General features: G+C 44.7%; 2 protein-coding genes across 3 annotated transcripts in view; both read left to right on the top strand.

The window, feature by feature from the left end:
- Window positions 1-10,592, top strand: part of LOC308387452 (uncharacterized protein) — a 67,174-nt gene extending 56,582 nt beyond the window's left edge. The window contains exons 2-3 of one of the 2 annotated variants that reach the window (XM_080867504.1): window positions 3,354-3,572; window positions 8,154-10,592. In XM_080867504.1, the coding sequence (XP_080723630.1) occupies window positions 8,445-9,647 (1,203 nt within the window). In that variant the 5' untranslated portion in view covers window positions 3,354-3,572; window positions 8,154-8,444 and the 3' untranslated portion in view covers window positions 9,648-10,592. The remainder of the gene's footprint in view (window positions 1-3,353; window positions 3,573-8,153) is intronic. The other variant, XM_080867505.1, reaches the window with a different exon arrangement.
- Window positions 10,593-10,951: 359 nt separating this feature from the next.
- Window positions 10,952-12,431, top strand: LOC308387141 (uncharacterized protein; the record flags this gene model as incomplete). Its single annotated transcript, XM_080867038.1, has 3 exons — window positions 10,952-11,082; window positions 11,213-11,495; window positions 11,632-12,431. The coding sequence occupies 3 exons, from the start codon at window positions 10,952-10,954 to the stop codon at window positions 12,007-12,009; spliced, it is 792 nt and encodes a 263-aa protein (XP_080723164.1). The 3' UTR covers window positions 12,010-12,431.
- Between the last annotated feature and the right edge of the window lie 3,225 nt (window positions 12,432-15,656).

Below are 15,656 nucleotides of genomic sequence, written 5' to 3'. Positions count from 1 at the left end.
AGACCGTCCAATTTCACAGCCGTTTACTCCCGCCGTACCCGACCTTCTGAGGACCCGGCCCACGTAGACCACGAAGGCTGGGTCCTCAGGAGGATGCAGCCCATGAATTTGGACACGACCCGTGTGTCGGGTAATCTCGGGGGCGTTTTTGTGAAGCGCGTATCGAGGCTTGCTTTGATTACGTATGCAGTGACGTTCGAGGCCTCGCGGGCAGTCCGTACCACGTGACTGATTCAGGGACTGGTTCACCGATTCGCGCCAGATTCGAAATAAAATGGGCAGAAAAACACAGCTGATTTTCCCATCACACTGTGTTGTGGAATTGGATTACGTACGTGTTACAGCAATATTTGAACACAATGAACACACCTGGCGTCATTCATTACACACAACGACTCAAAATTGAAGACACCTGTTGCTAATGCTGTGACCACATGTATAAAAGCAAGTTCAGAGTGCACAGTATGCTGAAGATTCCAGACAAACACAATGGATGTAGGTAGAGTCAGGGGAAGAGGAATTCGATGCAGAGGAGGGAGAAGAGCTGGTCCTGGAAGAAGAGGAGCAGGCCAACGAGGAAGAGGAGTTCAAATGAGAGTAGGAAGAGAAGCAGGCCAGTAGCACTCACTCCCATCATCACTAAGTGCTTAGAGCAGCTGGTCCTAGCACATTTCAAATCCTGTCTCCCCCCCACCCTGGACCCCCACCAATTCGCATACCGCCAGAACAGGAGCACAGAGGATGCAGTCTCCATCGCACGGCACTCTGTCCTCTCACACCTGGACAACAACAATACCTACGCCAGAATGCTGTTTATAGACTTCAGTTCAGCGTTCAATACAATCCACCCCTCACAACTGATCAGGAAACTGACAGACCTGGGCATCAGTTCCCTCATCTGCAAATGGTTACTAGACTTCCTGACCAACCGCCCCCAACATGTCCGGCTGGATAACCACTGCTCATCTACCATCACAATGAACACCGGTGTACCACAAGGCTGTGTGATGAGCCCTTTCCTCTACTCCCTCTTCACCCACGACTGCAGACCTGCTGATGGTTCCAACACCATCATTAAGTTTGCAGATGACACCACGGTGATTGGCCTCATCAGTGACAACGATGAGGCCGCCTACAGGGAGGAGGTGGATCGTCTGGCTGAGTGGTGCGACACAAACAACCTGCTGCTTAACACCGAGAAGACCAATGAGCTTATTGTGGACTACAGGAGGAATGCTGACCCACATCCACCCATCCACATTAAGGGGACGGCTGTGGAGCATGTGAGCAGCTTCAAGTTCCTGGGAGTCCACATCTCCGAGGATCTCACCTGGACGACCAACTGCTCCAAGCTGGTCAAGAAGGCTCACCAGCGCCTCTTCTTCTTGAGGACTCTGAGGAAGAATCACCTGTCCTCAGACATCCTGGTGAACTTCTATCGCTGCACCATCGAGAGCATCCTGACCAACTGTATAACAGTCTGGTACGGGAACTGCTCTGCCTCGGACCGGAAGGCGTTACAGAGGGTCGTGAAAACTGCCCAGCGCATTGCCGGAGCACCACTTCCTGCCACAAAAGACATCTACAGGAAGCGGTGTCTGAAAAGGGCTGGGAAAATCATCAGAGACCCCAGTCACCCATCACATGGACTCTTCACCCTCCTGCCCTCTGGGAGGCGCTACAGGAGCCACCGGACTAAGACCACCAGGTACTGGAACAGCTTCTTCCCCACAGCTGTCAGACTCCTGAACTCTGCCTCCTGACATCTGACCCACGTTAAACTCATGGACTGAACATACACACACCCACAATGGACAACTGCACCCTCAAACACACAATAATAACATGGACTGAACCACCACTCACAACCACTAGCACTTTATATAGCCTCTGTAGAAATTATCCACACCCTCACTTATCTTAACTGCACTACTGTATAGCTCTGTGTAAATAATCATTCTGTACATACGATAATTTTTAACCCTATGATAGGTTTGTAGCTTGTACCTATCCGCTGGAACGTTAAAGACAATACAATTACACTGCAAAGCAAGACACAAGTAGGCAAAGTTCTTCATGTTACTCGTGCACGGGAGAGAACCGGACAAACGCCGTTCCTTCGTCTGACCCCAGTTGCTCTCGTCCGTCCTCCCGTACCACTGTCCTTTTATTGAGGTTACATGAATATGCATAGGTTCATTAACATATGACATCTACATACAAACAAAGAGTACCTTGCCTGTGTGTGTGTGTGTGTGGTGGATGTGTTTGTGTGTGTGGTGGGTGTGTGTGTGTGTGTGTGTGTGTGTGTGTGGTGTGTGTGTGTGTGTGTGTGGTGGGTGTGTGTGTGTGTGTGTGTGTGTTGCTGATCAAAGGGTCAAACATCCTTGGTCAGGAAGAGGGTAGACTAGACCCCCCCCCCCCCCGGTGAGGAAGTCCAGCAGTTCATCTAAACAGAAAAGCACTTAGACTAGAACAGACGTAGCTACGTTAATCCTACCATAAAACAATTAAGACAAGATGCAACCTCTTCCCATGCTCCCAGGATGTAGGTGTGCATTCTATTTATGGAATACACACCAAGCCTCTGTAGCCTGTTAAAGATCACACAACTTATCACTACACAATTGATTATACACCTCTAAGCATCTATGGTTAAATATTTCTAAGCATAAATAACAATCAACAATACAAACTCTAACACCCTACAACTGTTTACAACTTGCATAGTTCCCATTTCTGTATAACTGTATATCTCAGATTTCTGTAAAGTTATTTATTTCATATTCTGTATAGTTTTTCATATTTATATCCTGTTCATATCCTGTGCATAGCTTGTACTCACTACAGCCTGTACATACGTATAGTTATAGAATATTCACAACATACTTCATACCATGTACATTATAACATACCATAATAGACCCATTTCTGTAATATACTTACATATCTATATTATTGCTAATATATATTGTAATATATCTGTTACAGGAAAAATGATTCTATGTTTCTTTACCTTCTTTTAAATGTACAAAGATGCCCTTTGTCTATGGTTAGATTAGTTTAGAATTATCCTTTTAGACTTTCCCAGCAGACATATTGTTTTGGGACATATTGTTTTAGATTGTTTTATCTCTCACAGCTTTCTCCCAGCTCTCTGCTGACGAGAGCTGGGAGTTGTTTATTTTATCTGTTTATTATTTTCTTATCCTGTTCTCACTGTCTCTCCTATAAAAAGTGCCAAGCCTCTGTTCATGGTGTGAGTTGTTCTCAGCAGCTCACCCGTGTTCACGTTAAAGCATAAAAAGTAACCTTGTCTCATTGTGTCTTTATTTCTCCTGGGTTTTTTACAGAGTTTTCCCCCAACATTTCTTGGTCCTTCGGAGCCGGAGCACCTCCATCGTGTCCCATCTCCGTGACCAGTCCACGTTGTTCGCCTGTCGACAGCTCACACACCAGGTGTGTGGAAAAAGACCAAGAGCGTTAAATTCGGGTCTTGGCCAACGTCTTAGAAAGCGACCCACGGTGGTGGGACCCGATCGAGGTGGACCAGACCCGGCGACACTGACCAGGTAGATACAGACACACTGACACAATCTTGCGTAAAAGCGCATTTTAAATTCAGGGAATTTAAAATAGCGGAAGTAGCTCGTCGACTGGTAGCTCTGGGAGCTCGTCGACTGGTAGCGTAGCTCGTCGACTGGTAGCTCTGGTAGCTCGTCGACTGGTAGCTTTGGAGCTCTGGGTAGCTCCCCCAGCTGGGTCTAGACTGGGTCTAGGGAGTAAGTAGCTCTGGGAGCTCCCCTTATCATAAGGGTTCCGGTCGCGCGCGCGTCGAAGCTGTGAATGTGGGTGTGTGTGTGTGTGTGTGTGTGTGTGTGTGTGTGTGTGTATTGTTTTAATTAACGGAGCAAGCTGAATTTTCACGGTCCAATAAGAGACTGAGCTGCTCCTACTGTGTTTTTCTTTTACTGCTATTCACTGACGTGCTGGTGAGTTGAGAGAACGGTCGAGTTACTTCTCGTAAAGTTCACACCACTTTCGGAACTAGTCCGAAAGTAGAAGGGCGTGTGAACAACCACTCTCGTCTCTAATACCAGCGAAGGTGATAGCAGCTGTATCGTGTATATATTACTTAAACAAAAAATAAGTAAATACATAAATAAGATGGGTAATCTTGTGAAATTAAAACTCACTCCTGCTGACGAGCAGTGGTGAGAAAAGAAAAGTCCAGGCGCCGGACAAAACAATGTCTGTAAATTGAGAAATTTAAGAAAACAAAATATAAACAGTCAGAAGAATAGAACTCAACTGCCAGTTTAGTAAAACCAGAAGACGAGACACTGTGCAGTGCCCACAATCCTTTTAGTAAACCAACACTCATTCCTGCAGCCGCATCTGCAGCAACACCCATATCAGGAAGAACATAAAATCCCTTATTAAGTGAAAACTAGAGATCACAGTAGTTTGGGGTAGTTTAAAAGGGTTGAAAACAGACCCCACTGAGTAGATATAAATATAAAAAGTACGAAATAAAGATAAACAAAGGGAAAATTACAGTAGAAATTATCTTTAGAGTATTTGAAATTAATAATAGCAAGGATAACAACCTGTAAAGTGATATTAACAATGAAACACAGTTGGCATGATGACCATGCCCACAATGTATAAAATGAATATAAAGCAAATAATTCACACGAAAATATTTTAATAACATAAATAAGGTATATTAAGGCTGTGTCACTGTTCAGCCAAGGACAGTGTGTGAAAAGGTAACTGTCTCCACCTTGGGAAAAGGATGATACTGCAGGTCATCTGAAGCCCTTGATGGATACAAAATAAAATATAAATAATATAATAGAACTGCCTGGTCCGCCATGCAACAGAGAGAACAAATGTGACCGCAGATTGGATGAATTCTAAATTATCTGTTTGCTGAATAAGATGATCCTAACTAACAAATTGGCTCAGTAGTAGTATAATGGTACACACTAATAAAACATTATAATATGCTATTGCTGTTATATAAGACAAAGAGGATAATATTAACAATGACATAATATTAATATGAAGAGGCACCTTAGTCGGTTATGATGTGAGGTGGATAATTGTTAAACAGTAGTCTGCATCAAGCTTAAGGTTTGCTGAAACTCAGTGTAATGACATGTGAGATGAAGACAATACAGAGAATAACTAAACTAATGAAGTGCATAGAGGCACTTGACCAGCTTGAAACCTATCATCCTAGAATGACACATTGCTGAGATATAGAGCACACCTATAATAACAACCAATAAGCAAAACCCTGTAGACAACAGCTAAAACTACAGGATTGAGAAGCTGAATTAAATATGTAGACACTGCTAAACTGATGAGCATGTTCCACATGTTCTTTTTCTTTTTTGTTTCTTTTAGAGCAGAAGCTGCTGTAACACACCCAAAGAAAGACTCTAGGTCTGACCAACCGTCTCAGTCGTGGGCAAAAAGATGACAGTCAATAAAATTCTAAAAGATAATTTATTGACGAAAAATATATCAAGAGATAAAAGATAAAACAGTCCAGTGTCCCACTTATGAATTGTATAAAAACACACAGTCCCAAGGCCAGAGCCAGCTATGCCACACAGCCAAGTTGCACTCCACATGTTGCCTTAAACAGGGTTAGAAGTTGTCCTTGGAGACCCACCACCCTGCAAGCATATAGTCAGTGGTCACTCAAGCCTCTGCAACTCTGCTGCCTTTAGGCTGTGGCATATAATAGGCCCTGGACTGCACAGAGAGACAAAACGACACACAAAACCACTCCCAACCCAGTGCAACTTCACACAATAATATGGAGCTGAATTAACACAGGCACATTAGTCTACCATGTTACAAGCTGCATGCTATTAAAAGCCAACATATGCAGACTTCTGCCTTGTTCGGATGGCAGCATTTTTCTTTTTTTCTTTTGTGTCCTGACACGTTTATGTTTTTGTTTTTGTTTGATTATTTTGTTGGTTTTGGAAACAAATTTAAACGAACTTGTGACAATACTTGACACATGGTGATTAGGCATATGATTGAAAAATGCCTAGGTTTAGAGCTGTGAGCTATGAGCTGTGAGCAATGCAAAGTTAAATATATATATGTATAAATGGGAAACAACCCTAACTTGAAAGTTTGAAATGTGTGAGATCCATGATTTGTTTGAAAAACTAGAAATTATTTAAAACTGCCTTAAGTGAAAATGTAGTGTTGCATCTATTCTCCCAAACCAAGAAAAAAAAGAAGAAGCATTCTGTAACTTAAAAATAAGGCTGATGTGTTGACAATAGACTAAAACACTAATTCGCAGGTGGCTATCAGGAACAGAGAGGCGAGCAAAGTCACAAACACCAAGGCTGCAGACAGCCACGCAGAAACAGCAGATAACATAGAGACAACGCCTGCTAGAACTGTGGAGAGGAAGGTCACTTCACACGAGATTGTAGGAGTAGGCCACAGAGAAATAATGCAAAACAGTTTTGAGGCAGCCACTTAAGAACTTACAGTTTTCAAAGGACAAATTAGTTGTAAAGTCAGCTGCAGGCCACACAACTGTACAACAATTAACTGCTGAGTGCATGCTAAATGACACCCCACCAGAGCTAAAAGCACTACACGATGTGGCCCATCAACACACACACGCCACATCCACTTTCCAGAAACCAACCGAGTATCACAACATTCTGAGATTTAAACAAACTCCAGGCCCAGATCCACCTTATGATCAGCAAGTGTGGAAGCTAGGAGAACAGCCTCTAAAGATAACACAGGCCGCAATTGTGTAGGTTACGCAGTGACCACAGACAGCAGGATACTAGAAGCAAAACCACTTTCTTCTTCATATTCTGCACAGAGCGCTGAGCTGATAGCTGTGATTCGCGCATGTGAAATACACAAAGATAAACAAATAAACATTTACACAGACAGCCAGTATGTTTTCTCTGCGGTGCATCATTTCGCAAAATTATGGCAAAACAGGGGAATGATTACATCAACCGGAAAGCCGGTTCAGCATGCCAGCCTGCTACAACGCCTACTGACTGTAATAAATTTACCACAACAACTCGCATTGTGTAAATGTGCAGCTCACAAAACTGATGGCTCTTTCATTACTACAGGCAACAATTTTGCTGACAGAGCAGCAAAACAGGCGGCACAAAAGACAAACTTCACACTGATGGCAGTGGACACACATCAGATTCCGCTGGATGTGTTGCAAACTGAACAAAAAGCGGCAAGCACAGCAGAGCAGGCAAACTGGCTAAAACACGGTGCAGTTCTGACAAACGACTTAATGATGTGTTATGGCAAGCCAGTGTTGCCAAAATCTCTCCACAAAATGGCGGCGTTAGTGACTCATGGCTGTACGCATTTGTCATCGGGGGGAATGACCTGTATTGTCAACTCTCATTTCTACACTGTAAATTTTGAAACTTCAGCAAAACAATTTGTCAGAACATGCATGACGTGTCAAAAATATAATGCTCAGGGTAACCTGCGAGTAAAAAGAGGCCGCTTTCCCACTCCACCTCACCCTTTTCACACAACTCATATGGATTTTATTGAGCTAAGCGAATGTCAAGGGTCGAAATATGCCCTAGTGGTCATAGACGTGTTCTCAAAGTGGCCAGAAATTTACCCAGTGAAAAAGACAGATGCAATTTCAGTAGCAAAGTGCCTGTGCAATCACTTCATACCCACATATGGCATCCCAGCTTTGATACGATCAGACAACGGCACTCATTTTGTAAATGATGTCATCACTAAGGTCTCTGAAGCACTCGGTTTCAGCATAAAACACCATTGTGCATATCACCCTCAGAGCGCAGGCCTTGTAGAGAGAACTAACGGCACTATAAAACAAAGGCTCAGGAAATGCATCGCAGAAACAGGAAGGCCGTGGCCTGAATGTTTGGGTTTAGTGAAAATGTGGATGCGCTTAACGCAAGGCTCCCATAAACTAACTCCATTTGAAATTATTCATGGTAGGCCGTTCCCACTGCCCAGCACCAGTCAACCAATAGACAAATCAATCAGAGAAAACACATTAGCAGAATGGATGTCTAAGCTGTTAGAAAACAAGGAGATCATTGTACATAATCAACAACCTGATGATGTTTCTCCAGTGTCTTGCAGATTACAGCCCGGTGACTGGGTTCTGATCAAGGTGCTCCAAAGGAAAAACTGGAGCGCACCCAGGTGGGAGGGACCACATCAGGTTCTCCTCACCACGCCCACCGCTTGCAAAATTGCGGAACGACCATCCTGGATCCATCAGAGTCACTGCAGGCGAGTAAGTGAAGCCATCTAAACTCAGTCGACACAGGCTCGCCCAACTGTTGTGATCTCGCCCGGTGGAGGGAACAGCCTTTCTGGCCGGGGGGTCTACTCACGACAGGAGGGTGTGTCCTGTTGTCATGAGGTGGTGGCTCCTAATAACTGCAGCGGCCCTGACCCTGGCCGGGCTCCTCATCTTTGCTTCCGTGAGGGACAACAAGTCACGCTATATGAAGAAAAGGCAGACACTGTATGACAAAGGAAAGTACACCAAGTTTCCCCATGGCTACGCCACTAACTTCTGGTGGCAGTTTATGAACACTACAGCTCACTTGAATAATAAAACTGACTGCTATGCATGTACCCATATGCCCCTATCCTCACAGACGTCTGGCCTGTGGCCATACAGCATACCTGAAGATCGCAGTTGGTGCCTGTTGGGCCTGGCAACACATCCAGGCTACGGTACTCTTTGGTCCAAGGCCAACTACAGCATCCCAGCAAAAGCAACCTGGAGGTCATCATCACCCACAAATGTGAACTGTTCCGGACAGACCTACCTACTGACCTGGCCCCAAGTCTCAGACCCACTGCCTGATGTAATTCTACTGAACAAACTGAACGCATCACAACTGCCAGTATGTGTGATGAACAATGGATCGCGGGCAGTGGGGGAGCTGCCTACACACCTATGTAAGTACATATACACTTTCTGCCCACCAAGGAACGAGAGGAAGTGTATGGCCTGTTCAATCAACGACACCTGTGCCAGTAACACGACGCTGATGAGCCTCAACTGTCGCTCCGACTACAGCTACCGAATGCCACTACAAACAAAGACTCAGTACCAGACAGGATGTGCACGGACGGCACCCAGCAGTAGAGGAACCAGAGTTTTGGCTGACTGGTACTTCCTATGTGGCAATAAGGCTTATCTGTCACTCCCTGAAGGTTGGGGGGGTCTGTGCGCCCTGGTGCAATTATCAGATCACGTCTTCTTCATGCAAAGTGTTGCACATCACCCAAGCAGCCGACAGAGACGTGAAGTGGACATCGCCTCACCCAATTCTTTCGGCATTACAGTGGACACTGGAGTGCCGGGAGAGTTTCGCATCTGGGGAGGAGGAGTGAAATTCTTACAGAGCTTGATCCCCGGCATTGGAGTTGCCGAGGTGCGGGATCACGTGGAAATCAACCGCTATGCTCTGCTACGACACATCAACTTAACTAAAACCCTGGGAACGGCCTTAGCAGGAGAACAGAAGGCCATCAGAACGATGGTGCTGCAGAACAGACTGACACTAGACCTGCTAACAGCATCACAAGGAGGAGTTTATCCCTGATGGATACGAAGCTGGAGGAGACATTTATGAAGCTTTGCAGAATTTGACCGTTCTGCAACAATATCTCACTGACCACACACCTGGAGCAGCTACAGCACAAGGCTGGCTGGACTGGCTGTTCGGCGGTTCATGGCTGGCTGCTGTAGCAAAACAGTTTGTCCTTCTAGGTCTCATCATGATAGCACTGCTCATATTAGTGTTGTGTGTGTTGCCATGTCTAAGAGTAATGATTTCAAAGATGATAACAACTACAATGACTGCTTATGTTGCCGTGCCTCAAGAAGAACAGCATCCCGTTGCAATTCTGTTAGAGGAGAACTTGTAATAGCTGCTAATAAATGACGTGGTGATTAAAAATGACTTGTCAAGTGATCATGCACTGATTAACACATTAGTAGTTTATACAGGTACAACATAAGGTTTTCTTATTCTTTTATTTTCTTTTATTTTTTGTAGTTTTAGTTTTATTATTTTTCTTCATTATTACTTTTATACTTTCTTTTACTGTATTTTCCTTAATTCTTTTATTCTTTTATTTGTTTCATTCTTTAGCCCACATGATTTACATTTCTGCTATGCTGACATTTTGACAATTAAAAAATTGCTAAAGATACTTAATAAATAACCTTTACAGACAATTGTTGTATACATTTAAAATAAGTTAAAACAGGAGGGAATATGTTACAGGAAAAATGATTCTATCTTTCTTTACCTTCTTTTAAATGTACAAAGATGCCCTTTGTCTATGGTTAGATTAGTTTAGAATTATCCTTTTAGACTTTCCCAGCAGACATATTGTTTTGGGACATATTGTTTTAGATTGTTTTATCTCTCACAGCTTTCTCCCAGCTCTCTGCTGACGAGAGCTGGGAGTTGTTTATTTTATCTGTTTATTATTTTCTTATCCTGTTCTCACTGTCTCTCCTATAAAAAGTGCCAAGCCTCTGTTCATGGTGTGAGTTGTTCTCAGCAGCTCACCCGTGTTCACGTTAAAGCATAAAAAGTAACCTTGTCTCATTGTGTCTTTATTTCTCCTGGGTTTTTTACAGAGTTTTCCCCCAACAATATCTATATCACTAAAGCACTTCTGGATGGATGCAAACTGCATTTCGTTGCCCTGTACCTGTGCATGTGCAATGACAATAAAGTTGAATTCTATTCTATTCTATTCTATTCAATGAGGAAGAGGAGTTCAAATGAGAGGAGGAAGAGGAGCAGGCCAACGAGGAAGAGGAGGCCAACATGGGAGAGGAGAAGGTCCAGGAGGGAGAGCAAGACAACCTCGCACCATCATTACGGACGAGATGCGAGCAACAGTCATTGACCATGTCATTGTCCATGGCATGACAATGGCTGAAGCAGGACTAAGAGTCCGTCCAAACCTGAGTAGGTTCACCGTGGCCACCATTATCAGGGCATTCAGACAACACAACAGGTATTGTACTCGATTGCTTTCTTTGTCACAAAACAGTTTTACAAACCTGTGAAAGTAGTCTATTGGTTTCAAATCAGTTGTGACTGTATTGTAACACATGTCAATTGACAACACATGTTTCTTTCTTTAGAGTTGAAAGAATGCCACATAGAGGTGGGAGGGTTGCCATATTTACAGCAGCACAAGAAACCCTCATTGTGGATATGGTTTGTGGGAACAACCTCATCAGACTCCCTGACATCAGAGACAAAGTCATTGCCGATAATGTCAACTTTGAGAGCATTGACGATGTCAGCTTGGCCACAATAGACCGAGTTCTCCGGTGCAAAAAGACGCGGATGAAACAGGTCTATAGGGTTCCCTTTAAGCGCAACACTGCGCGACACAAAGACCTATGTTACGAGTATGTGCAAGTAAGTATACATCCATGGTCACAGTGCAGTTAGTGGACATACTGTGTTGCTCAGTGGCCTACATTACTTCTGGACAATACTGTGCTACCTGATTGACTGTTGTTCTGAACACCTGTGCACTTTCACATTTTCACAGAGGATATTACAGTTGGATGCGATGACCAGACCTCATGAGTACCTCTTCCTGGATGAGGCTGGCTTCAACCTGCAGAAACGAAGGCAAAGAGGCCATAACATCATTGGCCAAAGAGCCATCACTGAGGTCCCTGGCCAATGGGGGGGTAATATTACCCTTTGTGCGGCCATGGGTTCGGAGGGGCTTGTCCACCGGTATGCTGTCCTTGGGTCTTACAACATCAAACGTCTCCTTACCTTCCTAGAGGAGCTAAAAGGCATCCTCCTGGACTGCCAACAACACCATCCTGGGCCCGCACATCACATTTATGTGATCATTTGGGACAATGTCCGCTTCCACAGAACAAACCAAATCAGAGAGGTTCACCACCAACAGTGACCACTTTTTAAACGTCTGTCTGCCACCCTACTCCCCTTTCCTGAACCCTATAGAGGAGTTCTTCTCATCGTGGAGATGGAAGGTTTATGACAGACAACCATACACAAGAGAGAACCTCCTAAGGACAAGGGAGCTGGCCTGTGTTGACATCCCAGCGGAGGCCTTCCAAGGATGGATTCGCCATTCCAGGGCGTTTTTCCCGCGGTGCCTGGCAAGAGACAATATAGCCTGCGATGTGGCCCGATGCAGCTCAGCGACATGATGCCACACAGTGATTGTGGTGTGTGTGTGGTGTGAATAACGTAAATAAAAAAAACTTCACACCCTGATCATGTTTTCACGAGTGCTGTTGTGTGCAATAGATTCTGCTTTTGCATTGGGTACATACATGCAGGATTTTCTATAGATTTATACTCTTCATATGAAACTCACAAAAAGATCTATGACGATCCGTTACTGTATGGTTTCTAAAAATATGCATTCACAGTTATGAAACAAAGAACTTTCTCACAAATTGAGCATTGTGTTTTCAATTGTTTTGCTGTAGTGTTTAATGATGTGTATAGTGTTTACATTTTTGAAAGCTTCGAGCTGCTCTTTTGGTGTGAAAGTTTGAGTTTTGCAGTGGGAAGGTGTGGTTGTGTTTATGTAGCTTTATAAAAGGGTGTTGTGTTTAGACATAGGGGAACATGGTGGAAACGTTTGTGAAATGTGTTTTAGCATTTGAGAAAAACTGTAACTTCTAGTGCATTGTTTAGGTCCCACTCGCAAATGCACAGTTCAGATGGTCCAAACAGTCCTATATCAAAGAAAAAAAGAAACCAGAAACTGCACCATGTTTAGTCAAAGTGAGAACTGAACAAGAAATAACCTAATGATTTTTAACTCATTGTAAACTATAAAGCTTGACAACCCATTCACATGAAACATATACAAATACATCTTCATTTGGAGGCACATAGAAGCGTACATCATAGTATTCTACCTAAAATCACTGGCTTATTCCAAATACCTTGTGTGGCCCCCTGCTTGGTCTGACTGAGCAGAACAAAAGAACTTCCTGTTTGCCGTCCAAAGCAAATAAAGCAAATATAGTTCCCTTACAGATCTTTCATGGTATCACAGTCCTGGGTCCGTGACCCAGTGTTTATGTATTCAGACAGTTTGAATCTGGTTTAAGTAATATTCTTTGTGGTTTTCTGTTTTATGATATATTTGCACTTTCTGGTCTTTAGGTTGTTTCCATGACTCCCCTGTGTTCCACGTTCCATGTTTGCCAGCCTTGTGTGTTTAAGTCTCGTCTTCTCATTCAGTGTTCCCTTTCTGTGGCCCAATCAGTTGTGTTCCCATGTCTGTTTCTCCCCCAGTCCCAGTGTCAAGCCTGCATGTCTTAATCTTTGTCTCCATGGTTATCGTACGTCCTGTTTTATTTTGACAGTCTCTCATCCACTGTTTAGTATGTTCAGCTTTGCTTCGACCCCGTCTTGTTATGTCTGATTAGTTCCAGCTGTGTTCCCTCCTGTTTCCCATACTCTCATTACCCTGTGCTTATTTTAGCCCTTTGTCTTGCTCTGCTTGTTGTCCGTGTTGCTGTGTGTTTCCCTGTGCTCCTCATGTTCCTGGCTGCTCCTAGTCCTCTGTTCTCATTTCTTAATTCCATGTTTCTAGTTTAGGTTTTGTTTTCTTGTTTGTAGCGTTCAAGTTTTTTGTACAGCAATAAAGCTGCCTCTTGTACTTTATCCCTTCGATTTTTGAGTCTTGCATTCGGCTCCTACTCCTGCCTGCCACACAGCTATCCATGACAGAACGACACGACCACAACATGAACTCAGCGGACTCAAATCACCCCGGGAGGGACAGAGATCTGGTCCACTTCTAGAGTCTTGTGAGGCACATTGCCCACACCTCGGGGCATTCATGGACTGTCAGTTGGCATCTTCTGGAAGAACCCTCATCTGCGGCAGGTTAAATTACTCTGGACCACCGAAGGTATCCTTTCCTGCATCTACTGGGAGCTCAGCCGAGCCGTCTCAGACTTCTGTGTCAGCTGGGAGCTCAGCTGAGCCGACCCAGCCTATTGCAGACTCCACACTGTCGCCTGAGCCTGCAGGTTTCCATCTGCCTGAGCCTGAGGAACACCCATCATCTGTTCACAAATTTAAACTCTAGGGTCCCTGTTTGCCCGAATCTGGGAAGCATCTGGAAGAGGCTGTGTGCCACGCGCAGCCCCCTGTGCCCCTGCACTGCCCCAGCCAGCTAAGTCTCCACAACAATTGGTACTGTTTCCACAAAAGGTCTCTACACCATACTGTCCTGCTCCACCAGAGCCAGAGGTCTGCACTCTGCCCGGTGCTCACTGCATTACCAGGTCCTGAGTAGGGATGGGTATCGTTTAGGTTTTATCCGATACCGGTGCCAAACCGGTACTTTTGAAACGGTGCCGGTGCTTAAACGGTGCTCGAACCGGTGCTTAAAGAATGGAAAACATAAACTTTGTCCTAAAACCTCTTATGTTTAGCTGGGGGGGGGGGGGTTTGTAAAAAGATAAAGTTAGCCTTTTCTGCAGCTATAGGGCACATATGGTATCACTCTATCAAACAAGAAGACATCCGCATGTAACTATGACGATGTTTGCTAGTTCACCTTACATGCATTAATTTAATAACATGGTTAGCCTACTCAACATAAATTACACACGAACAACATTAAGCTACTCATCCAGAGAAGACCGTCTGCTGCTGCCTTTATCATCCGTCATCATTTCTGCTACACTGGCAGGGCTTGGGCCAGGACTCTCTTCTTCGGATTCTTGGGCGATGTTGCTAACTCCGGGTCCGATAACAGGCACCACTCCCGCAGTAGATGTGCCTGGTGCTCGGTCTTGCAGCAAGCTATCAAATGCAGTGCATTTCTCGGCTTTTAAAAAACGCTATGCATCGCCAGGTGTTTCATCAGATTCGAGGTGTTACCTCATTTGCACAGAATCACCTTAAAGCACTTGTTGCAGGCTGCTGAGTTTGCATCTTTTGCTGTGAAGTACAGCCAGACTTTTGACCGCTTCGCCTTGGGCATTTTTAATCTGTTTTGCTGCTCTAAAAGAACGTACATACCTGGGCCCGCCTACTATCCTTGGAAAGGTAAAATGATTGGCTAGAATCCAAACAATCCAAAGAATCGAAATGTGCGCTGCTTTTCGGTCTAGTTAATACCGTTTATGTCATAATGGCACCGGATACTGGTACCCATCCCTAGTCCTGACCCAGAGGTCTGGGCTCCACCCGAGTCGGTAGCCAATGCACTGCCAAGTCCTGCTTCGCCAAAACCCAGTCCTGCTCAATCAAGGGTCTCCATCCTCATCGATGTCAGCCTCCAGCAAAGCCACCTAAGGGTTTCTGTCAATGGCCATCTGCCAGGCCACAACAGTGCAGGCCATCTTCCAAGCCACCTTATAGTTTCCGTCTCTGTCTTCTCCATTGTCAGCCTCCAGTCCCGTGAGCTGAGGATCTTCGCCATCATTGTCAGCCTCCAGATCTGCTCCGTCTTCATCACTGGCCTCTCAGTTGGCCTCCCGGTGAGCCTCCTGATGTGCTCCATCTTTGTCACTGGCCTCCCGTTCAACCCCCTGAACTTTTTCATCTCTGCAGCTG

This window comes from Rhamphochromis sp. 'chilingali', assembly GCF_963969265.1.
Source record: "Rhamphochromis sp. 'chilingali' genome assembly, chromosome: 19".
Lineage (NCBI taxonomy): Eukaryota > Metazoa > Chordata > Actinopteri > Cichliformes > Cichlidae > Rhamphochromis > Rhamphochromis sp. 'chilingali'.
The sequence above is the reverse complement of the archived record's forward strand: the minus strand, read 5'-3'. Positions and strand labels throughout refer to the sequence as shown.